The 27,923-nt window shown below is 37.1% G+C and overlaps 1 protein-coding gene across 2 annotated transcripts; it reads right to left on the reverse strand.

Moving 5' to 3' along the window:
• Positions 1 to 1,521: 1,521 nt before the first annotated feature.
• Positions 1,522 to 25,723, reverse strand: DPE2 (disproportionating enzyme 2). Of its 2 annotated transcripts, XM_077362305.1 has the most exons (22): positions 24,898 to 25,723; positions 23,584 to 23,701; positions 23,432 to 23,487; positions 23,095 to 23,226; positions 22,822 to 22,947; positions 22,427 to 22,623; positions 22,147 to 22,225; positions 21,940 to 21,978; positions 20,248 to 20,367; positions 19,964 to 20,065; positions 19,645 to 19,728; positions 19,283 to 19,525; positions 19,046 to 19,171; positions 18,801 to 18,875; positions 18,587 to 18,658; positions 10,712 to 10,831; positions 8,839 to 8,936; positions 8,538 to 8,697; positions 8,351 to 8,449; positions 2,294 to 2,491; positions 2,046 to 2,139; positions 1,522 to 1,931 (listed from the first exon to the last, which is right to left on the reverse strand). In XM_077362305.1, the coding sequence occupies exons 1-22, from the start codon at positions 25,249 to 25,251 to the stop codon at positions 1,693 to 1,695; spliced, it is 2,931 nt and encodes a 976-aa protein (XP_077218420.1). In that variant the 5' UTR covers positions 25,252 to 25,723; the 3' UTR covers positions 1,522 to 1,692. The 2 variants fall into 2 exon arrangements, with proteins under 2 accessions (XP_077218420.1, XP_077218422.1); XM_077362307.1 differs by lacking the exon at positions 8,839 to 8,936 and having other exon boundaries at positions 8,538 to 8,647; positions 10,711 to 10,831.
• Between the last annotated feature and the right edge of the window lie 2,200 nt (positions 25,724 to 27,923).

Genomic DNA, 27,923 nt, shown 5'->3' on the forward strand with positions numbered 1-27,923 from the left:
TGGTCACGATCCATTAAGACCTCTTATTGGTCAGAGGTGCTTTTTTATTCTACTATCTGAATATGTGCCCAAATCTTGTGTCCAAGTATGGGTCAGGATCCGAAATAATTTTGAACCATAGGTTTTGGATCCAATGGTCACGGTCCAAATCCACCTGATGTGCCCGAATCTTGTACATATTTGGATCCATTCGACCGTCTGGGTCCATTGACATCCCTAGAAATAAGTAACAATTCTCGGGCAATCAGAGCTAGTTATAAGAGCTACGTTACCTGGTTCATTGGTTCACTTGGTTTGGGTCCGAGTCTGGTGCTCATTATGTAACCCAAATCTGCACTATAAACTTTGTACCACGCACATATTTTGTCTCAGTGGACAAAGGAGAAAGGGGGGTCAGCGAGAAGAGGATTGTACAATGAGTTAAGTAAAAATATTGAGGTTCATGCCCTCTTCAAGGCTTGGCATTGAATGAGCATTCTCGACAACAGTTCTCGGATCTCTGTTGATATGAAGTATTCTAGCAATCCCTACTATCCAAGTCCAGGCTGTTAGTCAATAGAGCTTCCATAGAATGATTTAGAGTTCTTACACAATGGACCGCTACGAAAATAACCATTAGATTTCAAAGTAGCTCAGTCTAATTCAAAATTTTCACCCAATTGGACATATCAACCATATTTTTTTAATTGGTTTCCTTATCATTGTAGTCATAGAGCTCTATCCATTTATTAGCCTGACTCAATCGTGAATTAGTTTTGGTTTGGTCCCACTCTGAGAACGCAATTTGAATGAGAAAAAATGTAAGATTTAGAGTTAGCGCCATGGTTTCAAATTTCGGTTTCAGAATGCGTTTCGGTCCTCACCGAAACCAAAATTTCAGACATCACCACCATACACATTGATGTTCCGACAGTTCTGTTGGAAGATAAAAAAATGTCACTATGGTGAGTCTTCCGGTGAGAAGAGGTGACTCGTGCCAAATTGATGGAGTAAAAAGAGGTAGGGGCAGACCGAAAACAACTTGGGTAGAAACAGTCAGGAAAGGCTTGATAGGTAGGAACATAACAGAGAACATGACCCTGGAGGATAAAATGGAAGAAAATGATCCACGCAGAAGAACCCAACTAGAACTAGGATTAGAGCCGGGTAGATTCCTTCTACCTTCTTCATGAATTTTTTCTAAAGGATTCATTTAGCCGACCCCAACTAGTTTGGGACAAAGGCTTTGTTGAGTTGAGTATGGTGACTCTTCCCGTGGATAGGCTCTAATACATAAATCACACCAATCGGATGATCCTAATCCAGCCGTCAGTCTTTCCTCCTTTTTTTAATCTCTTTGTTTATATAAATGTAATTGCCTATGTATGATATAGTGTCTTTAAAAGCTGTATAAATATAATGGCTTCAACAGCATACGGATGCCCCTTTCCTATTTATATGGAATCTTGTGTTTGGAAAATTTATTATAACATTGATAGACCAAATACAAATGAGCTGAATCTAGACAATATTTCACCGATATTTAAAAAAGAAATGCCATGGTTGAGATATTTAGATCCTTGTAAGGTCAACAATAAAGTCAGCCACATGAGATATGAAGCATATATAGTTCTAACATGTATGAACTTCTATAAGTACCTTTGAAAATTCTGTCCATTTAGGACTGAAAATCCAAGAAGAGGCATGGGTAATCTACAAGACTGCAAGGCTTTCCTTTTTGGGAAATCCATTCAAGTTGATGACTTGAGATATCATTCCTTGCCCATTTTCAACCTGCTTCTTCTCTGGTAAGGGAGCTGCAGCTGTGTTTTCACTCCCATGTGCGTCAACTCCTATTAGAGGATATGATCTCCCACTACTCTTAACAAGATCTTTTATTGTCAGTTTGAGATCCTTATCCCCCAGCAAAGACTCCAGTGTTACGTGTACACCTGAATCCACAAAAAAAAAGGACAACTAGTAAAAATATTAGCATTAAAAGATGTAACTCTTACGCAATCAGTTCACTTCAATAGTATATTTTTTGAGGTAAAACTTTTACATACGATATCTCCAATAATGCTTTGGATTTGTCGGATCATTGATCGTCTCCTCCACCGCAGGTCGCATTGTGTATTCTTCTTTCAATGCTAACAAGTCCTGACAGCACAACCATTACTCAGTAAATATGCAACATGTCATGATTGGAACTTAGAGAACAAGGGTCAGGGTCCTTAACCACTAGAAGGGACGTAACCCTCCCAGGTAAACATGAAAAGAATACAAGTACAGTTACAGTATAGCATCCCTCTACCTGGAGAGGGTAAATTGCCCACATCGAGGGAGCTTCAAAATGCTGCTGTAGGATGAAGTATGCAACATCAGGAACGCAGAGAGTCGGTGGTATGTCATTGGACCCAACTACAGTCTTATAGAAACGATATCTCCTCTCCTCATCTTCTTCCCACCAAGCACGCATAGTGCAGCAGTCATGGCATGATGGAGCACACACCTAAAGTGCGGAAGAAACACAATTTCATATAAGTTTCATTTCTCCAGAAAAAAACGGTCTTAACATTTAGGATGATACTCAGCTAGTGAAAATTTATGTAGTGTCATTTCTCCAGAAAGAATGGTCTTAGCATTTAGGACGATACTAATCTAGAGAAAATTATGCTATATCCATCACACAATTTTTATCTTGGCTGATAATATTTGGTGAACCATAATTAATAAATATAATGTATATCATAGAAGTTCATATACTGGATGACAATATTTGGGAAAAAGTAACTACTAACCTAAGAAACAATAAAATAACACCCCAAGTACTTTTACAGAAGTTTGAGTAGGCCAACATTGGACCAGCTGCAAATAACTAAACCAAATACAGTCTCCCGCCTTGTCAAGTAATTATCGGTTAAGGCCCAAGCGATCACCCATGACTTGGAACACCAGAAAAATGTACCATCATTTCAATTTTATACGTTAATTTGATGTTCAATTACTTATTATTATTATTATTTGAGACTCGAGTAATCGTGTGGTAGTTTTTTTTTCAAAATAGTTAAATTAGTATATATGTAGGTTTATATTAATGTTTTGGATGGAAGTCTATTAGTTATTTTTTAATTTTATTCACATTCAAAAGATGTGGCCCATCGCTGGTGGCACTTTATATAATTATGAAGATTCACTTATATGGGACATGGGGTTGGTGTAGTAACAACCTACACGAATTCTCTTCCTTTCATCTTATTATTTCTTACTTATTCTCAGTGTTTTCAGAGGCAAAGGTCTCCCTTCCTTTCATCTTGTATCTTCTTGCTTATTCTCAGTGTTTTTAGAGGCAAAGGTGTAAGGCAAGGCATTTTTCCAATTTTTTTTTTTTGAATGGTAGGCAAGGCATTTTTCCTCAAGGCGTGAGGCACAAGTCTCATGAATTTTCTGAATTTTCAAATAAAAATTCAAATAGAAAATATTCTGAAAACACAAAAAATTTATTAAAAATCTAGAAAAAATATATGCTTCATTTCTAACAAAATATCCTAATTCAACCATCAATAAAACAAACAAAGTATCTAACTATCATTATCAAGTTACCAACCAAATAATAGTTAAAGACTAGAGTGACAAACGAGTTTATAATACAATTTCCAATTTTCCACATTAAAAACACACAAAGCCATAACTCATGAACTATAACAATCGATGTTGTTATGCAAGTGCCTTGTATTCTATCGGTGATTGATCATCAAGTTTGGACTAAACACTTCTTAGAAGTTGCATGGGTCCAAGCTCTAGGAAAAAGTCAAGAAACTCCCTAAAACCCCAAAACTCACAATAATCTCTAAAAACAACTTCTTTGATCTTCAAATGGGTCTTATTAGATTATTATTAACCCAAATTAAAAATTAATGTGTGTTTAGGGGAAGAAAAGACGAAAAAAAGAGGTAAAAAAATCAAAATTTCAAAGGTTTGGGTCATCAAATTCATGCATTTCTTGTGCATGCCTAAAATGCGCACACCTCTTGTTAGAAATATGCACCTCAAGTCGAAGGTGTACGTCTAAAGTGTTATTAGACAAGCATATACCTTTTGTATGGATTAGATATTTATATGAATTACATGTGAAATGTGGTATGTAATGAATTATCAGAAAAGCGCAACAGCAAATGTCACTAGTTGTTTGAAGTTACTAGCCATTATAGATAGCTGTCTTGCTTATGTGATGGTTTCTAACTGTGTATTTGTGCTTATTCTAGCATTTCTTGAAGTTTTCATATTAAAATTCTATCATTTGAATATGTTTCCAAACGTTCACATGATTTTACAAAATTTCCACTGAATTTTCCAACCCCAACCGAAATGTTTCCATTTCTGCGGTGACCGAAATCATAACCGAAACCGAACTTTAAAACCTCGGCTATACCTACGACTGTCCTATTAAACCATTCAGTTTTACCTTTCAAAATAGTCACAGGTTTTCAATACAGATCTATTAAAATTTATTTCCAGATCTGTTATAATTCTTTGTTAGATTTATTACAGGTCTGTCATAGCCACTTTATTTTTTCTCGAGAAGAGATAACTTTATTGATCCCTGAAAGTTACAAGAAAAGTAAATTGCAGGAGACAAGTTGTCGCCCGACCACCTACTTAGCCGAATACATAAATCCCAGTTACATAAACCCTCCTACTGTACAAGCAATCCTACCCAACTTCATGAATTATGACTTCCAGCCCAGGCTTTGATAGACCTTCTTTCGCAAGGGTATCAGCCTCACCGTTTGCAGACAGAAGCGTATGAGAAAGATTGGGAGCAATGACCCGACAGAGATCTCGAATTTCCAAAACAATGCTGGATAATTTCCACGGACCAAGGGCAGATCTGTCTGCCCATGCAATGACATTAGTTGAATCACCCTCCATGATCAAAGGGAGGGATAAGTGATCATTCGCCCACTTAAGTCCCCACAACAGGGCATTGGCTTCTGCTTCGTTCGATTCACAAATGCCATTAGGACCGGAAAATGACATCCACGTCCTACCATCGGAGTCCCGAAACAGACCACCTATCGCCTTATTACAGACTGTTCTTCAGATTCTAAACATACTACAAACTGTTAGAAGCCAGTAGAAATCCCTGCATACATGTTTCTAATTAGAGCTTCTATAGTTCTTCCCAGACGTATTACAGACCTGAAACTTATTATAAAAGCCATCCTTCCCTAAACCAAATTAATCCCAGCCTTCAAATATCATCCTGCAGAAAATCTGTGCCCTTACAGTCCACTGTAGTTAACTGTCCAGACCTTAAAGCTCACTACCAGTCCTATAAATCCTATCTAAAGCCAGTCGATTATTTTGTCCTATGCCCTAATACTTCTACAGACTCTTGTCCATTGACTGTAAAATCCACCCTTTTCCATCGACTGTAGAATCCATTAATCAAACTCTAAAACTGTCTACTGTACACCCTGTAACAGTCCTATTCTTCCATTTTCTCAAGCTTGAACATCTTTCCTTAGTGCCTTATTAGTCTCTACCTCATCCGGAATTATTACCCAGATCCACCTTAATTTATTCAAGTGTTACAGATCAATATAGAACTATTGCCAATGATAAACAGTACTACTAATCTCTAAATTCCTATACCACAGTTTATCTAAACATGTTTCATTTATCCATGATTATTTCCATAACCTATTTGACTCAGATCAGAACCTAAATCCTAAAAAAATTGTTACCAGTTGGCTGTCGTACACCAACATAGTATCAGAGCTACATAGTGATCTTTCTGTACCTGTTCTGCATCACTACTGTTAAACACATGTAATTAGTACAAGGGGAAACCTGTGCCCCCCTTTTGTAATTTTTCTTCAGTAATATAATTATCTTTTTAAACAAAAGTGTAATTCATCTAACACCATAGTTACAAAAATCAGCGAGCTTTTCAAATATTCTCAAAATAAAAATCACAACTTTATCATTTGTCGTTTGAAACTTCAAAAAATAACGACCAATAAGTAAAAAAAAAGTTCTTTTAAAAACTGATTTTTGAAATCTTCAGCAAAAAACATTTCAAACTTAAGCTTTTAATTCATTTTTCATGCTGCAAGTCTCTCACTTCTCCCTTCCATTTTACATCTGCTTGCTCAAAACAGAACCCTAGCCTCGCCCCACTGGTTGCTGTCATTCCTCGCCATTGTGGAAGGAGGGCAAAATGACTGAGGAAGTTCAGATTCTAAAGATAGAAATTTTGGGTCGTGTTCTCGGCCTTCTACCTTCTTCCTCACTTTTTCCGTCCACTTAGCTCACTTGCCACCCAGGAAGATTTCGGAGTCCTTTTGCCTCCTCTTTTTCGTACACCCACTTCCCAAGATAATTTTCAAAGTCACAAATGCTCAGTGTACTGCTCATCCATAAGACCTTTTGTTTGTCTTTTCGTTTACTGCTCATCCATCATAACTTTCTTTTTTTCTTTTTTTTGATTTCTTCTTTACTTCTCTTACGACAGAGACCAAGATCATCATAACTTTCTGTTTCCTTTTTTTATTTCTCTTACGGCAGAGACCAAAAATCTAAAAAGAACATAAATACAGAGAAAGAAAAAAACAAGGGACATTTGAAGCTTTATTTATTACTGGTAAATGTCCTGTTGTGAAGGAAGTTTTTTGTAGTTAGTTCACATTATGCCTTTGCATTTCATGTGGGATAGGGTGATGTGGTAAGACGAGGTTGCGTGTTCCAATATGGTTCTTGCCCATCATCTTCCCATTTTTCAGACCCATCAACAGTTCTCACATCTCCTTCACCCCTTCACTGTCTACATCAACCTAGCTCTGGCCACATGCACGCCTTCTGTTTTGCTAGGCCCACATGCAGGCCTTCTGTTTTGTCTCGACCTGAGAGACATTTTTGCTATTCACATTCTATTAGCTTAGATGACAAAAAAAGAACCCACAGAAAATCAAAGATTCTACAAAATAAGCTATGGTAAAAAAAAAATTAACTTTTCTCTTTGACGCTCTCCCTCCTTGGGGCGTTTGTGTACCTATAAAATTTTGCAGAAATTTCGGTAATTTCGGCTGAAATTTCGGGATATTATTTAATAATGAATAAATATCAGATTTTTTGGAGATATTCCTAAAATTTCGGGGGAAACGATCGAAATTTCGGTCGAAATTTTGTAACGTTTCGACTTTACCCCTTTTCGGTTTCGGTCTCGAACGAAACCCGAAATTTCGGATTTCGGTCGAAATTTAAAACCTTGGTGGAGACTGAAAGCGAAATCCGTAATACCCGAAATGTTGCTTTATTTCGACCGAAATTTCGGTCTGAAGGAATATCACCAAAAAATCTGGTTTATATTCATTATTTAATATTTTCCCGAAATTTCGGCCGAAAATTTTGTACGAGATAAAATATTACTTTATTTGATTTCGTTGGATTTCGTCCATAATTTCGAAATTTCAATTTGGGTTTCGGTGAGGACTGAAACCCATTCCGAAACCAAAATTTGAAACCATGCATGTAAGCGATCATCTCGGTCTTGTTTTTTGATAAAATTGGCTACCATTCGGAGAAAAAACCTCATCGACAGCAAAAATCCACATGCAATGACCAAACCCAAAAGAGGGGCCACATGTGCCACGTGTAGGCCAACCCTAAAAAGGGGCCACACATGAGGGGGAGTGTTGAAGTATAAAAGATTTAATGACACCTTCACCATCAGCTTAAACTTTTGGAGTAATTGGTAGTTTCATATGGACAAATGAGTACATATTTTAAAATGTATGTTTGGTTATAGGTGTCGTTGGGTTTGGATTTTGGGAGATGGGCAAGCATGACAATATGTTTTTACTACTTAAAATACCTTCGCAATGTTTGTATGCCTTTATACAAGTTTGTTATACTTTCTTTTTATTCTTCTTAATATTTTAATATAAATTACTATTATTAATATTGTTTATTTTTCCACAGCTTCCTGAACCGTTTCTAATGTTTTTAAAATTTTTTGAATTTAATGAATTTTTGCCTTGCTGATTTTTCCCGAATCCAAACTTTGTAACAACACACTGAGTAATGCTGAAACCATTACATAAAAAGAATATCCATTTGTGAGTGTGCACTGTCGTACAAAAGCCAAATATGCAAAAAATAAACTCGCAGATCCAACACAGTGATAAAAAAATACTACTAGGTTTACCGCTTACGCGATCTCTTAGGTACCTAAGGGAATCTAGCACCAAGACTGCCCGGGTGTTTTAACTACAGTGGCCACCACACCAACAAATAGACTCGTAAATAGAGTAATAAACAATCCGGAAACAATTGCAATAAATAGGCTAAAGTTGTAGGAACTAACTGTCATATAGCTGTATTGAGATGGAATACCAAACTCCAGACCAGGCTCATTCGGCATACGTTGAATCCGTAAGCCTATTAATCCAAGTTCTTGCATAACCTGCACAAACATACGCAGATCACAAGTCACAATTTTTTGTGGAATCTTTGCTTAGCATTAAGACAAAAGGCGGAGGAAGAACACACACAGGATGAACACACGAAGGAATGAGGCCAAGATCTTCTCCACATGCTAACATATCCGAGGAGTTCAATAGGACAGGCAGAGTCTTCAGTGCATTTTGGCTCCACAGAGTTTCTTGCCGATAGAAATAGTAATCATAGTATAATCTTTTCAGAACATTTTTACTGCATCAAGAAACAACCAGTGAGAAAATTAGAATATCTTTTCATCCAATATGGTGAAGAAGTACAGGTTACACTTCTCTCCACATAAAATAAGAACAAATAAAAACATATTCAAGATAAGCACTCTCGTGATTCAAGTACCTGTGATCATCTAAATCCTTAAAATTTGATGTATCCTCAAGATTAAAACGAGGATAAAATTTCCTCGCATCTTCTGGATCTCTAATGAGAACAATATTCTGCCAACAAAGAAAGTACTGCATTTAAAAATGCAACATCTAAAATTTTTTCGAGAGAGAGTAAGCTGGATTGAACCCTCGACCAAGGTTTTAAATTTCGGCCGAAATCCGAAATTTCGGTCCAAAATTTCGGATTTTGGTACGGACCGAAATTTGGTGATTTCGGATTTCGGCTTAAATTTCAACCGAAATTTGGTCATTTCAGCAGAAATTTTAAAATTTTGGCCGAAATGACTGAAACTTCGGTTATGGTTGAGGCCAAAACCGAAACCGAAATTTCAATACTTGCCCTCAACCTCGTGGTTTTCATAAAAAGGACAGTTAGCAGAAGAACAAAACTGAAATTTCAGAGATGACATTAAGATAGTAGTATAACTTGGGTCAGGGCAGGTTGAGCTTTTGGCTGAAAATGAACTGGAGACAAACCAAGCTCACCAGAATTCAAGGTAAAAGCCCAACCCAAATTCCAAAAATTCAGCAAGAGTTGCCCCCAAAATTAAGAAGACAATCACCATATAAAAAAATTCCTTGACAAAAGATTCCCAGAAAACATAGAGCATGCAATCCTAACCAGAGTTACAAAAAGAAGGAGGTAGGAACAGGTATGGGTAAGCAGTCCCCTAATGAATTTCCGATATATAAGTACAAGATACTTAGAAAATCAAAATAATACAATCACAGGGCTATTATTATCATTTTTAATTATACTGTCTTGGGAGAGTTTTGCTTCTACCATCTTGAGCATCTCAATCCCTTTGGTAGTCCTAATTTACTGAGTTGTCTCAAATGAACAATATATAGTCATTAAAGCCCAAATCAAACATTCGTAGTATATCTCAAGTTTTCGTAAGGAAACCAATATGCCTCAATTGAAAATTTATTTTGAAAGAAGCAAATCAATTCGAGAATCAAGATGTTATGGACATTTATAATAGAAACAGAAGCTATTGGACATTTTGGTAATCCTACAACTTCTACCAGGAAAATTTACATGAAAAATCATAAAATATGTACGATTATGGAATAGTAAGTGGAACTCAGTGGAATTAAAAAAAAGGGAAAATTACATTTACACCCCCTCTAGTTTCTGACATATCCACTTCCACCCCTATAGTTTAAAACGTGACAAATACACCCCTGTAGTTTCAATTTGTATAAGGTAGGCCCCCTCAGTTGACGGTTCGTCCACAGATTGAAGGGTTAGGATGATCTGATGGAGCTGATTTTTTGGGCACACCCTATCTATGTTAGGACCCATCAAATGAACGCTTTGGATCATCCAAATAATGTGGGCCCATACCCGAATCCAAACACTACCAAAAAATCATCCAAATAATGTGGGCCCACATTGTTTGGATGATCCAAAGCGTTCATTTGATGGGCCCTGACATAGATAGGGTGTGCCCAAAAAATCAGCTCCATCGGATCATCCTAACCCTCCAATCTATGGACGAACCTTCAACTGAGGGGGCCTACCTTAAACAAATTGAAACTACAGGGGTGTATTTGTCACGTTTTAAACTATAGGGGTGGAAGTGGATGTGTCAGAAACTAGAGGGGGTGTAAATGTAATTTTCCCTAAAAAAAAAACCATATTAATTTCCTATAAAATTATTTCCTAAATTGTTGGTAATCAAACATTTTTAGGAAATGCTTGAGAAAAAGTAAAAAAACTACAAGTAAATTTTAAAAGGAAGCAGGTCTGATGACCTGAATAGACTCTCCTAGTAACTATGATCCTAACAATATTGCTCAGCATGACAGAAAAATTATACCTGCAGAAGATCAAAGAGATCACGCCGTAATTTGTCTTCTTTCTCTAGCCACAATGACCTTTCAGGACTTGATTGAAGTTTACCGACAATTTTTTTCTCTGTGTTGCAGTCCTCTTTGAACTAAAACCCAAAATAGATCAATCACAAGTCTGAGAAACAACTTCCTTTGCATAATATGCTGTCAAATAACGAGTACTAAGGAGGATAATAAATGCACAAGTAACATAACATTGAGATTTATTAGAAATCAACCTAATTAAGTTGGCTTTTATGTAGCAACTGAATTTGGTATTTTGGATTTGAAAGGTATAATGACATTTGTTAGGATATGTAGCAGCCGACTATGAACTAGATGAAGGATCCATGTGCCAATTCATCCCTTCATTACCCTTCTAACAGTGAACCATAATTGTAGACACCCCATTTTGACCGTGCCCTACACCTCCATGTTTTGTGCATAACTTTTTCAAATCAGTGTGTTAGGACCCCAAATTACACCCTAGGCCAGCTTAGGGTCCCACCAAGGTCCCTGTAAAATTTCGTCAAGATCCGAGCACGTTTGCCTAGCGAACGAGCTAAGACAGTGTCATGGTGCAAGTTCAGAAAGAGGGGGTGAGATACGTCATTTTCCCATGTAAAAGAGGGCATTCTTGGCAATTTTATGTTGCTTCCTTCACAAGCAATCTTTGGTGGCCATTGGATCAGATCAGTGAGCTAGTATCATATATAGGAAAGAGAATCTTCACCCTGCTTTTCTACTTGGGCCCCCCCCTGCTAGCATAAAGGATTTTTTAAAATGCACTAGATTGGGCTGTTCATGGAAAGAATGGGGGGGTCAAATATACCATTTCCCTTTGGATTTGTCTTACCCGAGCCCCCCCCAGGTTAGAAAATATATAAAATACATTACAGGTGGTTGTCCCTCGAAGCAAAGGGGGGGGAGGAGTTTGAATATTCATTTCCTTTTAAAACCCAATGAAATTAGGGCTTTGGAGGGGATTTCCCATTTTTCGTCAAATACAGAGAGGAAGAGAGCGAGAACAGAGAAGGAGAAAAGGGAGCCGCGGCCACCATCTCCTCTAGCAAGTCTTCCTCCGCCGGGCAATCTCTTCCCACCTCAGCCACCACCATCCTTCATCTCCTTTTCTTAGCCACCATCCCTTCCTCCTCTGTTTCTTCAATTCTCCTAACCCTTCTTCTCCGGCATCATCTCCGGCCAGAGCTCCGATCGACCCCTCACCATCATCTATTCTTCTTCCACCACCAACACCAGCCACCACCATCATCTTCACCTTCATTTTCGTTAAACCCATTTGGATTCCCCACAGCCAAACCCTCTTCTACCTTATCTCCACTTCTCCAGCCCCATTTCCGGCCGGAATCCGATCCGTGGCCTCCACCATTTCCTTCCTCTACCTTCATTTCTCTTCAAAACAGCCATAAAAAAAAACCACATATACCAAACCCATTTCTAAATCCCACACCCCAGGTTTATAGAACCCTCTTCAATACCCAAATCCCCATTAATTTTAGCCATTTTTCCAAAACCTATATCCATCATCACTGCCATCATCAAACCCCCATTTTCATTTGCAGAGAAGAGATAGAACAGTTCAGATGCATCATCTGCTTGTGAATTGAGACAAAATTCTAACTCGGAATTTCACGTTGGAGTAAGCTTGGCGTAGAATCACAAAGGTCAGAACCAAAATTGTCATATAAGTGAGACTCAGGTAACATCTCTAACTATTCTTTGCATCATTGAATTGTATGTGACTGTGCTATAGTTTTCTTTTTCTTCTTAAATGGCAAGTAGTTCCCTGATGAGAAAAATGCTTATTTTATAGGTTCGATCGAGATGACATATGTCATTAAAGTAATGGAGTTTTGATATTTACAAATTCATTAACCTGCTACTCTGTGATTAGCTCATGAATGTTGAAGATAGTACCATATTTTGAGTTGAAAATATCTCTGGTACAGATTGTTTGGCACATATATATATATATATATATTTTTAAGGTGTAGTCTGAAGTCTAGCATAAGCTAGTAAGATGTTGAGACAATTTTTTTTTTTATTTTTATGGATCCCCTTGTATCTGTGTTGATTGTGACTGATACAAATTGATTATTTTTGAGGTGTTCACCTGCAATGTCCATAGAAATATAATCTCGTGATTTTTTTTTTTAAAAATTTTATGATGTCTGTTAGCTATTGAGAGATTATGATTATTGCTTTGGTGTAAAATAGAGTGAGGTGTTATATGTAGTTTTTCTTAAATGTAAGGAGCTAGGAGTTCTAGTTGTGTGGTTATTTGGATTGGTAGGTGATTGTGTGACCTGGAATAAGTGTAGAACAGGAAGGTCATTTCGAATTTTTATGAGCATTGATCAAGCAGTGTTAGCATAAGGGTTTTCAAATCCATCAACTGTTGGAAAGGAGCTTAGATAAATGAATAATCTTTTCATATTTCTAAAGTTGAAGGGAATCTGTTCCGTCCATTAGACCTTGATGTCTGAAAGGTTATTGTGTGTTGATGACAATTCTTCTATATTAGCTCTTACTATCTTGAGAAGCTACTCTTCTCATCGAAGAATCACTTCGAACAAGAGTCCCCGCTTGATCAATGAAGCGCGGAAAGTTTATATCTCTTTGTCATAAGTCGAAATGCTATTTGTTGGGGTTATAATGTGATCATTCTTTGGATAATTGCATGAGTTTATGTTTCCTACCAATGAGAATCTGTATAGAATTGATGCAATGATTCGAGTGGGATATCATCTGATGATAATAATCACGGTTGTCTCAATTGTTTAATTATTGTCTTAGTAGTTTGGAGGGTGAAGATGAATTTGTGGATGATAATCATATAGTTGCTGCCCTGTAGTGTGCAGCTGATGTTTTGCAGATTATATCCTTTGTAGTTGTGATTTTTTGTTGGGGTAAAAGTACATATCTGCTGTCCTGTAGTATATAGTCACCATCTATTAGGTTTTTGCACTATACAATTTTGGTTTATATCTTCTAAGAAGTATGTAGTTGCTGCCCCTTACAAGTGTTGACAATCTTCTTCAGTTATGATGCTTGTTTAGAAGCATATAGCAGCCCTCATACTCTCACTGATATTGGCAGCCCTCATCTTGTTGGCTGAACATGATGATATATATAGCAGCCCTTCTTTTGTTTGGTATAGCAGCCCTTCTTTTGTTTGGTCATGTCAAATATTGATTCCTCATTTAGATGTTGAGACATGATATTCATAACAGTTCCTATCTTGTTGATGAAACTTGTTGATGCTTATAATGTCGCGTACTATTGTGGTTAGTCAAGGTACTGTCATGAATTGATGCTTACACAGAATCAGTGTATTGGATTTGTTAAAATAAAATGATAAATGCTTAACATAGTGATGTCCCATGGTGGCCCTTATCTTATTAAGGCTTGATGGTTTCCATAGCAGTCCCTTTCTTTTGTTAAGTTTCAGTGAATGTCCTATAGTGGTTTGTCTTTTTTTTAATGAGAGTGCATGTGTTTGTGTATGTGTTGACAAGTGTGAGTGTGGTTGTGTTGTGAGTGTGTGGGTGTGTGTCTTTTTGTGAGTGTCTATATGTGTGTGTGTGAGTGGATGTGTGTCTTTTTGTGAGTGTCTATATGTGTGCGTGTGGGTGAGTGGATGTGTGTCTATCACATCAGGTATTTGTTTAGTTTTGTCTCTATGTTTATATGTATGTGCAGCTCATTCGTTTATAGTCAAGTCATCTAGCTTCTTTATTCATTGCCACTGGCGATGAAGGAGTTAGCCCAAGCCCATTCTTAGGGGACTTGCTCAGTCCTAGCAGCACTCCCCTCTTTTATTTAGTAGACTTTCCAAGTCTTTTAGATACCTTTAAATTTTTGTTTCCTTCATTGCAAGGGCAATAAAAGTGTCATCTAGAGCCCCCATTTAGGAGACCATTGTAGCACTAGGAGACACACTCTGTCTCATTAAGGCAGTTCTCATTTGGAGAGAAGGCTTGTTGTTTAGAGCCTACCTCTTAGGGAGTATACCTTGACTTTAGTATAGAGTTAGTACATAGGAGGTATACCTTGCCTCATTTATAGAGCCCTTATTTGGAGACAAGCCTTGTCTCATTTAGAAAGTTTTCCCGTTAGGAGGCTTACCCAGCCTCATGTTAGAACCCCCTCTTCTAGCAAGTCTTTGACTTATTTACTCCTCTCATTTTGGTAGTGTTATTAGAGAGTCTTTGACTCATTTGCACCATCTCTTTAGTATTCTTAGTTAGGAGTTTCTTCTTTAGAGTTGTTACTTCATCTTGGTTAGAGACTAACTGGGTCTTATTATAGCTTTGCTTACTTGGGATCTTAGCTCATTTTCATTGTTCTTAGGACTCTTGTTTACTTGTTTGTGGGCTGTTACATCTTGTTTTGGGATACTAGTTTGTTGGTTTGGGGCTTCCCCTTTGCCCTAAGGGTTTTACCCTAGGGTGTTGCTTTGTGTGTCCCCTTTGGCCTTTGACCAAAAGGGTGAAAGCATTTGAAATTTTAAAATCCATAAACATTGAAATCATTTACAATCACAAGAACATTGAAATTATTTGAATTTACAAAAACATTGGAAACTTTAAAATCCAAAAACATTAGAACTTTGAAACTAAAAAACAATTGAATATTTTAAAATTCAAAAACATCGAAAATTCAAAAGTCAAAAACGTTTAAAAATATCAAAACCTTAAATCATTTGAATTGCTTTAGAGATTTTTAGATGCGTACTAGGAGAGTTTCTTTCCGAACTACGTTGGCTTGATCCTCCTTCACGCGGTATGTAGTGCAGCTATGGATCTTTATCCCAAGTCCAGCCAAACTTTGTAAATAAATCTTTTAAACCTTTTAAAAATATAAAAATCTTCCAAAATATTATTTTTCGAAAAGATCTTCCTCTAGAGTTAGGACTTTGTCCTAGATAGAGAGTTTTAGAGTTAAGAGTTTGTCTTTGATGTGCTGTGTGTTTTGTTTGTGTTTGTGTTAGAGTTAGGAGTTTGTTACACCTCCGTCCGGTCAGTTGGCGATCCACATCGCCGACTGATGACTAGATCTAGGATGCGTTAATAATCCCATGGTTTTCCTTATGACACATGGCCTAGTGCACATAGGATTTATGAACCACCTGCATTAGCTTAGGGCTAACCTGCACTTAGTTAGGGCATATAGGATGTCCTAAAATCCACAATCCACTCGAATTTAAATAATCACATAAGAAGCTTTAATAACTAGTCCGGTCTTTTAGGTCGAGTCTAGGATAGAGGTCTAGATGTCTTAAGCATCATAGCTTAGAATAGGTGCGAAGAACTATGTTGCCTTGATTCTCGTGGAGGCGGGGATACGTAGGCTTCTTTGGATGAACATCAGACCATCTAAAGACTCGGGCTTAAGCATTAGAGTCTTAGGGTCTGTTGTTAGCACTTTAGGGTTTGTGTTTGTATATTGATGATGATTTTTGCATAGGATCATGATAGTGTGTGTTCATTTCTTTGGTTACTCACATGCTTAGCTGTAGCATTATCCTGCTTACTTGTTTTACTTACATGCTTAACTGTAGTAATTACCTGCTTTGATTGTCAGTTAGCTGTAACGCTTTACTGCTTTACTGCTTATCATATCTATCATTTACCGCTTTATAGATGGGATGTGTTAGGATCTTATATTATATTAGGCGCTATTGTTTTCGCCCTAATGTAGATAGGCGCTATTTGTTCGCCCTAGGTTTTATTTCATTATTCTTTTATCTGCCCGCATTTCTGCGTATTCTTTATTTCGTTTACTGTATCTTAATTCATTTCATGATGAACTGGTAGTTTCAGATTTCTCATCCTGTGCAGACCTTATACCTTAACTGTAGCATGCATGTGTTTGTCCACCAAAACTTAGACACCAGTTAGGCATGTCACTCATAACCTAGTTGTGATTAGGCGACACTTCTTTCATTTATTTTGTGCATGCTTATTATTTTATCCCCGAGTCATGCATGTTTAGGTAGACGTCCACTCGGGGATGTTTGTTCCCATTTCACATGATTTTAGCCCAAAACTCTTCGGTTAATAATAAATGGCATAAGAGACCAAGTGCTTGCACTCGGACGAATTGGGGGTGCTCTTCGGACCTTCTCCATTCGTAATCAAGCACGGACCCATATATATTACTTGTTATCCATGGGATACAGAGCATATTTATTTTTGGGGTTCCATGGCCTATCCATGGATGGCAACTCTGGGTTTGTTTTAGGTGCGTTTTGGTTTGAGGATTTATCCTTGGATCAAGAGATATCTCATTTATCGTCACTCGTGCTATGCTATGAGGGTGTCACTTATTTTGAGAGTTCCTTGGTAGAGCTCTCCTTCACGTTGTGGAGATCTTTGAGGATTGCAGAGGATCTCGTGTCCTCAGCACTCGTCCTCTCAGATCGGGGTCCACAATAATATTAAAAGGAATAATCAACATAGGAACATACTGTTTTCGTTGATATCATGGAACTCAAGACCATGATCCAGCCTCCATAGAGATGTCCAGTCATTTCAGATAAATGAATACAGGAATCCAAAATGACCAACTTGGGGAAATTAATATCACTTTGTTCCTACAATGATGACCTTTTCCAAGTTTTTTACAAAAAACCTTTTCAAGTGAATTATTAACGAGTTCCGTGAATTATACAGGAACATATAAATGATAGGTTCCTAGAATTCTATGGAACATATCCTTCTTGGCTACCTTGTGAGTCATATGGAAGGAAAGAAATGTTAGAATCTTTGACGGGGTCTCTAAAACATCGGTTTATCTATTCATAAAATTCATTGCATTATCGATTTCTTGGGCAAAGACCCTCCCTTGTTTCAAATTTGTATCTGCCTACACATTATGGGAAGGTTGGAGAGAAATATGTTCTAACGGTGAGAGGAAAGAAAAGACAGTGCAAGAATAGGCCCCCCTCCATCTGGCTTTCTGAAACTCAACTTTGACGGATCTAGCTTTGGCAACCCCGGTCCAGCTGGGGTTGGGGGAGTACTGAGAAACGATCATGGGGAGGTTCTTTGGGCTTTTGCGGGTCCCATTGGAATAGCAGATGCATCAGAAGCAGAAGTGTGTGCGATTTACCAAGGCTTAAAGCTTGTGATTAGAGATGGTTTGTCTAACGTGATAATTAAAGGTGATTCTCTAAATGTGATATGATGGCTTAACAAATCGGAGAAACATCCATGGAGATTTGACAGATTTTCCGATGAGATGTGTGACTGGTTAAAGTCTTCCCCAATGGTCTTTCACCATGTGCGCCGTTCAACAAACTCGGTAGCGGATGGTTTAGCTCGAGAGGGTGTCTCAAGGGAGTCTTTGGCTTTATTTGACTCTCTCCCTCCTTGATTGTTTTTGTTTCATTCTTGTATTTTCTCTTCTCTGTTGTCTCTTTTGGTTGTACTGACCATCTCGGTCTATTTCTTTTAATAATATTGGCTGCCATTTTTTAAAAAAAAAGGCAAATTATTAACGAGTGTTTCTCTATTAACAAAGAACAAAGTGTTTGAGTTGTAGAGACATCTAGCTGCTGTAAATAAAGATGGGTGCATAAAGATCTAAATTGTTTACCCATTATCCACAATAAATAACCCATTCTATAACTTTCTAGAACCATAAACATTTGTCACCTCTAAATGAATTAAAATATCGATTTGTCATCTAAAATTACTTCAATATCACATATTTAAAACATTCTAGAAAGTTTTGGTTAAGTTTAATAATGAGCTAGATGCCCCAACGAAACATATGCCAACAGGGCAGAAAACAGTAACGAACTCAGACAATGAAATCAGAACCATTGTAATCACCTCATAGCAAAGCTTTTGGTATTCAATGAAAAAGTTTGAGGCAATAACAGTCCAAAACTCTCCAAACTTCTCCTGAAAATATTCAAAGATACACAACAATTAGCATGAATAAATGGCAGTAACTGGCTGGAAGGAATGCAATAGGAAGAATTAAATGGGCCAATATAAGTTTTTCAGGAGGCCATGATAAACAATAATGAAGATGAGCACAAACCTGCAAAATTTCTTGTCTAATATATGGACGGCTCAAGCGATCAAAGTCCCATATGCCTTCCCTCTCAAGCTCTTCCTACAAAAGCAGCATTAAATTGCAGCCAACTAGGATAAGAGAACAAGAACAGTGATTGATATGGGAACTTCCATTAAATCAGTGACTTGTTTCAATGATAAACCAGATCACGGCATTCATAAATCATAATTAACACTTCCAGAACTTGTAACAAGAGAATGTCACTATACCTGACTTAGAGGGATGGATGGTCTGAATTTTCCAACTAAACCGGTAATAGCATGTTCAGGAAGCTCCCAGATTCTGAAGAAGCCTAAGATATGATCTATTCTATATGCTGTGAAATATTTTGCCATCTGTAAAGTCAAGAAAAAAAGCCAGTCAGTGAAGAAAAAAATACAGATAACAAAAGCGAATATTCGGTATAAAGTATAATTGAATTAAAGAGGATGAGTAAAGAACGAAACCTGTGTCAAACGAGCACGCCACCAAGCATAGTTATCTTTTGACATTTCCTCCCAATTATAAGTGGGGAAACCCCAATTCTGTCCATTTTTGTCAAAATAATCTGGAGGTGCGCCTGTAGAAGTGTTCATACGAAACAAATTTGGATACACCCAAGTGTCAACACTATTCCTGTCCACACCAATAGGTAGATCTCCCTTCAAGACTACTTTGTTCTTTCTTGCATAGGCTGCTGCTTCTGACAACTGCCAAGTAACAAAACCGTCAAAAAGTATTTGACATAGGAAAGTCCAACTGTGTCACTATGTAGGACACTTTCATAACAACAGAAATAATCTAAATGATAAGGGTTCCCTATACTTACTTGAAGATACAAATGAAACTGAATATAATAATGAAAAGAGATAACATCATACTGCAAACTATCTTTGGAGACAAACTTCTCGAGCTGAAAACACAAAAGTTTGATTAGACATTGACGGGAAAGAACTTTTAACAAGCAAACATGTCAAAGATTTCCTAACAGATGATCAAAACTATTGCTTAATAGGTACTCAGATAACCATTGAGGAGCAAGGAAGTAAAATCGGGAAATTGGCATTTAATTTATATACTGCTACCTAAAAGCTTCAGATTTTGCATTAAGATTAGACACAAAGGAGAGGAGACATAAACTTGATTACCTTTTCTTCAGAATAATGTGCATACCGACCCCACTGGGTGTGATCTGATGTTTCAAAAAAATCCCGCAAAAAACAGAAAGCTGCATAGGGTTTTAACCAATCCTGATTACCAATGCACATCAGGAATCAAGGTTGTAGGCGAAACTTTGAAACCACATAGCTGATCAAATTGACAGGAGCCCAGATCCAAAGAAATAGAAGATGGATTTCATACAAACAAACTTTGCTTAACAAATAAAATGATAATTATAATACTTTGTTAAAAAGAGAAATAGTCGACATACCTTGTTCTCAGAAAAAAATTTCTGAAATGAACTAGAAGCAAGTATAGAATCCTTCTCTAATGAGAAAACTTTCTTAGCGATTGAAAGCTTAGCACTCATAGTAGCCTCATAATCAACATCCTGCATGGAAAAGCACTATTGCATTTAAGTACTAAAACCACTGAGTTTTCATTAAACAATTCAATTAATTCTACTTTAAAGGGACTGATCAATCGTGGACATTCGCAGTCGTGAAAAAAATGCAGTAAAACATTATAGCCTAAGGAAACCACTGAGTTATTAAAAAGGAAATTACAAAAGGCCCCATATGTTTAGCCTGAATTTTACACAACAACCAAAAATAGCCTGTAGGAATAACCAAACAATCATTATTAGCTTGCCTTTTTCAAAAGTGTGCATTAGCTCTTACAAGTTCAGGGCATCATGTCTTTGGAAGGAGTATTTGACCTATTTGGAAAATCAAGGTGATTCCAATCAATTTGTTGAAAATTATGGTTTGTTGGTTTGTCCCAATAAAAGAAAAAACAATAAAAAAGTGTTTAATGGCTCCGCATATCACAATGGAAGTAATATGATGTAAATGTTAAGATAATAGATTTTAATGATGTCTTATTTCTTATTTGTTGAAACAAGAGTTATGCTACTGTGGCAGATAAGTTATAAAAAGTCATCAGCTCCATTGGTGTTCCTGAGACATGCCCTGTTACTGAGATTTGGAGACAATTTGGTCATTACTGAGACATTTCACCACCATTGATGGATAGAAATGGCTCTTCATCACAGATATGTAACAATATCTTTCCTGTAAGAAAATATAAAAGGTAAGAATTTAACTCTGACCTTAAGAATTCATTTGAATCGTCTGCAACCACATATTTCAAAACAAGAGTAAAACATTTATTCGTTAGAACAATGTTTTTGGTAAGGTTGCAAAATGGAAGGAAGATCCATGATTGAGCTTCCATCAATGCCCCTCTCGGACTCAGTTTCATAAATTTTGGGGGCAGGCTGTGAATGGACCCAGTCCATTGACACCCATAGGCAAATACGTGAGTCCTTGACTGAAGAACTGAAGATAACCTCGGGAACACAGCCATGACAAGGCACCTATCCATCAAGCCAGAGATACAAGACAATACACCCTAGTCCCAATCCTCCAACCAAACCACTATTGATCCCCAAATTCCCTTTTCAACTCTGTGCTACCCCAGTCACCTTCGTCCTTCTCTTTCTTTTTTCACTTTTTCAGCAATTAAGTACGAAATTGCCATTAACTAGGACGTTAAGAGCAGCATTCAGAAGCTTTGTATGATCTCGTGTTAAATTTTGAAACTTTGAAGTATGGTGTTTCTTTAAAAAGTTACATATTTTTATTCTTTCCCTTCAATTCAAAATGTAACATGTGAGACTTAATATTCAGGAATACTGACGACTGGTTCAGAAAATCCTCGTGATTTTCTATTCCATTGAAGATATTCTGAAAAATAGTAATGGTGAATTACGCATGCTCATCAAAAACAAAATTACGCATTTTTCTTTTAAAGATGGTAAAGGTGTATAAAAAGTGTACTGGTGAGTTTTTGTCATGAACAGAGAATTACGCATTTCTCTTTCAAAGATGGTGAATTATGTAAAACTGTATAAGAAGTGTACTAGTGAGTTTTCTTCATGACAAAAAATATAAGGCATTACCTTTCCATCCAGCCGTTCTCTCTCCTTCAAAATCTCTTGCTGAAAATAGAGGAATGACGTACTAGTTAGAGAATTCATCAACATATGAACAAAATACAATACATGATCTGTTGGCTGATGAACTGAAATATTTCAAACAAAGAAATAATAAGAAAGCATATTGTCATCAACCCTGACATGATAAAAAGAATAGGCTAACGAGGGCACCTTAATATCTTCTGGCATATTTTCTGAAAGTGCCTGTACTCTGAGATATAAGGGATGCAGTGCAAATACAGAGAGAGAGCTGTCGATCCCAAAGTCAAAATAATTGAGTTAATTAATTGATTAATAAAAATCACTAAGAGGTTCTAAGCAGTTTTCAGATTGGAATATATAATACAGCTTGAATGTTCATATAATTCGAGTCACCAAAGTCGATATGTGTAGACTCAGGTGAGATAATAATTTATGTTGAGATAACACTTATAGGATCAATGCATATTACCTATAGGGATATGAATCCCACCACATCCCATGCACCGATGTATCGTTAACTGGTAAAAGCTGAACCAAATGAAAGCCTGAGTCAACTGCCCAGTCAACAAGTAACTTAAGGTCGAGAAATTCTCCAACTCCAAGGTCATCATTTGACCTAATGGAGAACATGGGGATAGCAACACCAGCACCTCTCCATGGTGTCTCCTGCCAAAACCAAATACGAGTGCAGATTCACCATGTCAACCCTTACCATTTCACCTAGTAAATGAATTTTAGAGTTCCTATCATGTGACACACAATGAATTTTAGAGTTCCTATCATGTGACACACGCACGCACGCACGCACGCACACACACATAATTATTTTCGTTAGGAACATCAAGCTCTTATTTTATATTTTACCCGAAAGATTCCGTCGGATAGGGAAATGTATCTTGGTGGATTTTTTGATGTCGCCTCAAGATTAAGTTTGCGACTGGAACCAATTTCCAGTGAAGCATTTCCTGCCTTGTCTTTTTGACGGTACTTATATGTGGAAATATTATTAAGGAAACAACTTAAGAGTTAAAAACAAAGTTCATAAAGGAAATTAAACAAAAAAATCATGAATTAAACATAGAAAACAGAAATAAAAACTAAGATATCCGCCACTGTAGTGAAGAAACACCCCAAAGGATATTCTACTGGGAAATCAGCTTTCTGAATCAGGCAATCTGCCTGCCAAAAGGAGTCACCTACATAGCTAAGTTTAAGTCCATCCTGAACCTTCCATTGTCTTAATAGATTGGAGCTGCTAGTAACATAAACCTGCAAATAAAGAAAATCATCCATTATTACTCCTTTAAAAAATGCCAAAGCAAGATTCCAAAATGTAAAAACAGAAGCCGAATTATTACAGATCAATGACAAAAAGATAGAAATTATTACAGGAAACATGTTCAAGCACATCACAGTATACATGGATAAAAAGAAATCAAGCCATCTGTTGGAGAGAGAAGCACTAGGCACTTACTGATGTGCCATCTTCTATCCTTGGGCAGCTAATTTTGAACTGAACAATAATAGAATCTGTTCATATCAATAAATAATGTGATCAATACAAGAGCAAATAAATATTTTACTGGAGAAAAAAAAAACAAAAAGCTTGAACTTGAACAGAAATACCTTGCGGGTCTAAGTTTTTCTGAAAGGTTTCTGGAGGTATTTCCAAATCTGAATTCCATGCTCCACGAAAGATGCAATTTCTGAATGCATTTCTGAAAAAGACGGCTTCGGAAGCAGTCTGAAGTCACATAATAATGACAGAAAAAAATTCAGATTTTGTTAAAATAAAGGAAAAAACAACAGTATTTACTTTTACAAGGAAGATTCTAATTACTTGACAAGAACCCAAAAAGTGCAATCAGTGCTTTGTGGGTACAGTAATCAAACACGTAACAAGACACAAATCCACTATATTGGGAATTGAGTTGTATTTGGCTGCGAACCTTCCATACACCATAAATATCATGCTTGGAGTCATTAATGAAGGGAAACTAATTTGTGCATGGAATGAAATGGATTGATGCCACTTACAGACCAAGGGTTAGTCTTTTTTCTTTTTCTTTTAATGATCGACTAAGGGTTAGTCTTTGCAGGATTTTTCAATCCCTAAGAACAATCATAATCTTGTTCCTACTACCTTACCGTATATTCTCCTTGCATAACTCTCCTCTAGGAAAAGAATGTTGGTGCAATAATCATGAGACCACAAGGATTCCAGTATCAAGACATGGTGCATTATTCCAACTCTATGTCTTGGGTTTCAATCAACTCATCAGCATTGGTTATATAAACTTTGTCAAAGCATACTTTCCCCATCTGATGCCAGGTCAAGGAGCTACAGTTCACCATGGTAAAATGGTGTCAAACTACCATGAAACCAAAGGACACTCAAGATGAGAACAGACACTGAAAAAAACAGAATGAGAAAGAAGTTTGTCCTCAACACATGATTCAAGAGAAGTGAAGAACAATGCGAGAGCATAGTGAAATTATCGAAGTTGTCTAAAGTCTAAACACTGAGAAAGATATGGGCTTACTGAGCTATCATTTAACAACAAACAAAATATCGTAGGAACTAAACAAAACATAGAATAAATTGAACTCAGCATAGGATCCTCAATATGTAGAGATTTTTTAATAGGTCATGATATGACATCCACCATTCACAAACTACATTAAAGTGACATATACCATAGAGAAAGAAGAAAATGACTATGATAACCAGCCCTCTTAAAATTATATATCTCCCAACCCAACCATCCAAAACTCCATTATCAATTAATCCCTTAATCTCAGATATAGCCAGTAATAATTTCGACACCAATAATAAAAAACTAACAAACTCAATTATAAATTCCAATCCAATAATGATAAATAAACCAAACAGATACATAATTATAGAAAACAATCAAGAAAAAAGATGAAAGAATATACCTGCCAAAGATCATGAAGCTCCAACACCTCTCCTTCTTGAATCCCTTCAGGCAATACTATTCTGCGTTTCGTCCCAGCCTCCCACCTCAAAACATTTTTATCATTACCCACCAAATAATAACTATATTCGCAGCTGAACCCGATTGGGACCGCGATTCTACCACACCATATAAGCTCATGACCCTCATGAAATGGGCTTAAAATCAGACCCTGCTTCACATTCCACGACCCAAGCACAGGATCCGAACCTGAAACAAGGATGCTCTGCCCCCACTCAGTAAAATATGGCAATCTAAAGCTCAAGTAAACAGATTTAAGGGAGTTTTTCGCCGAAACCAATCCAAGATTCACCATCTCTTCAAGAAATGAAATAAACCCAGATAAAGTGTTTTACAAAGATTGGCAAAAGTGCAAAACCCAATTGAAATAATGTCAAACTACTTATTCAGACTGAAGTTTCAACCAAAAATAACGTTTCTAGAGAAAAATGAGGAAGACCCAGTTTGGAAAAGGAAAAACCCAATTCAAACCTAGAGAAACCCAGCTGAAATAGATTGGTTTTTTTTTGCTTTTGTTGGATGGAGGAGGTTTGTTTTGGGGAAGAAAAAGAGAATTTTTGCAGGTGTGTCTTGTTTGGGAGGAGGACAAAGAGATTGCTTTCAAGAAAAGGGGATCACTTTCTATTGGATTGAGGAGAAATTAGGGTCTTATGGACACGATTTGTAGGGGTTTTGTTGATTGGGAAATGAAATCATGAGTTGTGGGAGACTCAGACGGTTGGGAGGGGTGGTTTTTCCAATATCTGGCTTCTTGAATATTCAAGAATATGTAAAAGAAAAGAGATCTGATATCTCCACGACCAGTTGACTAATTTGCATCTCGTTGAAGAGGGAAATGTTACGAAATGTTACCAGCATAACCATATTTTGATGTTATTTTGATATTTGCACAAAGCCAAGTAAGACAAAATCTGCCGATCTTGTGAGTGCTCTTTGGTTCAAAAGTCACCCACGAAATGGTTTTCCGTGAAATTGCCTAGCAAATCCCTTTTGGGAAATGTGATAACCCTCTGAGAGCTCTTTAAATACTAACAAGATGGGTTAGTGAAAATATCAAAATATGGTTGTGCTGATATCATTTCCCTCTAAATAACCATGGGTTGCAAGTAAAATGGGATTTCACCCTCTTTAGTTGGGAGTGAAAGAGGGGGTAGGTGAAAACACAAGGGGCAGTTTGGATACACAGATTTTAGAATCCGGAATTTCTTCAAAATTGTAGCTAAGAGACAAAGAGAATAAGCAGACTAGCCGTCGTTTTTTACTTGTTTTTTACTTCTCGCCCTTCTTTCCGTCAGCAAGAGAGTAGCAGCTCCTCTCATATTTCCAGCTTTTAGAAATCTCAGGATGCGGGAGAGATTTTTAAAATTTGAATTCCTCACTTAAAATCAAAGAAATGCTGTCAGGACAACATAAAGCAGCTTGATCATAAACCCTCTTTTACACTGTGTTCAAACTAAAAACTTGGATTCTAAAATCCGCGAATCCAAACAGCCTCTAAGTAATTAACAGCCACCTTAGATGAATAAAATGAATAAGACAAAATCTGCTAAAAATGAGACTGTTCGGCTTTCTCTCATGCAAAAGTGAGCTGCAAAATGGATTTCCACAAAATTGCCAAGCAAATCCCATATATAAAGGAATGATAGAATAAAGGGTGCCCTTGCAAAAATCAACTCCAAAGGTGTCCCTATCGGTTGATTTGTGCAAAGTTTAACACAATTTAGCTTTTTTAGGCGCATTCCACTTTTTCCGGCACTGCACACTGTGCATAAATGAACCAATAAGGGCGCCCTTCATTCTATCACTCCTGCCATACATATTAAGACCCTTAGTCGTTTTCCGTGATCATCATCAACAATGTAACGAGTAGAATCTAATTAATATAGTCAAATTTTCAATCTAAGCAAACTTAGCAATAGTAACAGTCACATGTATGTCACATGTATAGGTTAGGGGCATCACGGTATGGGTTTCACGTGACAATCCTCCGATCCCTTGATTAAAGAGACAATCGCTTATCCCAAAAAATCCGATACAAGTAATTATCTACACCGCACCCAAATCTTCCCCAGCATCATCTCCCGACTTTTCTTACAATAATTGAGGCAGTTGATCTAGTGGGTCCCATGTACATGATTTGATCTTACCAAAATTGGAATGATCCAGTGATTAATTTGAACCGACTATCCTTTTTCTTGCAAATTACAAAAACGAAAGGGCAGTGATATTTTCCCACCCTCTGATGGCTATTTCCCCCCTCCTGTAATAGTTTTCATTAACTTTTATGAAGGGGTGGAGAAGCAACCGTTAACTCCAAAAGCATAAAACTCTTTAGATTCTCCGGAATTGTGATCGCATCAACTGACTACTCGGCCACATCAATCATGTTCTTGGCCATGACCATGCCAAGTCGACAAGGATTTTTGTTGGCCGCATTTTGATCCGTATCCACATTTTTAAACATTGCAAAATACCTTGTTATGGGGGTAAATTTTCAAAATATTACCTAGGAACTCCGGCAGCCGGACGCAACAAACACAGACCGGAATCTTTTTTCATGGCAAATACGATGATGTTCAAAGGAAAATCTAGCCTGCCAGAGGTGGTCCATTTAAGACCGGAGAACCAATCCAAAATCTAATGATCATGGATCGGTTGTCCGGTAAAATATGGTCTATAATTTTCTTATCACTAGATCCAAACACCCAACAAACATGAAAACAAGGCATCTTATTTTTGGGTACTCATGGAGAGAAAAGGGCAGCCCAGTGCACGAGGCTCCCGTTATTGTTGGGACTGGGCCTCTTGGGAGGGCTAGATGTACGCAGTCTTACCCCTGCTTTGCAAGGCTCTTCACAATTAAGAAAAAAATAATAATTTACTATTGAATTTCAATTCTGCTATTTTCTTATTTGTGTACTTCACAATTCTCAATTTGTTGGTGGGACCATTTTCTAGAAATTTGTC

The sequence above is a fragment of the Tasmannia lanceolata genome, unplaced genomic scaffold (assembly GCF_043159265.1).
Source record: "Tasmannia lanceolata isolate RefF3 unplaced genomic scaffold, GAP_Taslan_0.1 ptg000019l, whole genome shotgun sequence".
NCBI lineage: Eukaryota > Viridiplantae > Streptophyta > Magnoliopsida > Canellales > Winteraceae > Tasmannia > Tasmannia lanceolata.

Excerpts from the sequence above, each read along its gene's own strand:
- DPE2 (XM_077362305.1), bottom strand. The coding sequence starts at position 25,251 with ATGGTGAATCTTGGATTGGTTTCGGCGAAAAACTCCCTTAAATCTGTT. Across the intron at positions 22,948-23,094 it reads CTGATTTCCCAGTAGAATAT|AAGTACCGTCAAAAAGACAA; the intron begins CCTTTGGGGTGT and ends ATTTCCACATAT. Across the intron at positions 19,526-19,644 it reads AGTTTCATTTGTATCTTCAA|TTGTCAGAAGCAGCAGCCTA; the intron begins GTAAGTATAGGG and ends GTTACTTGGCAG.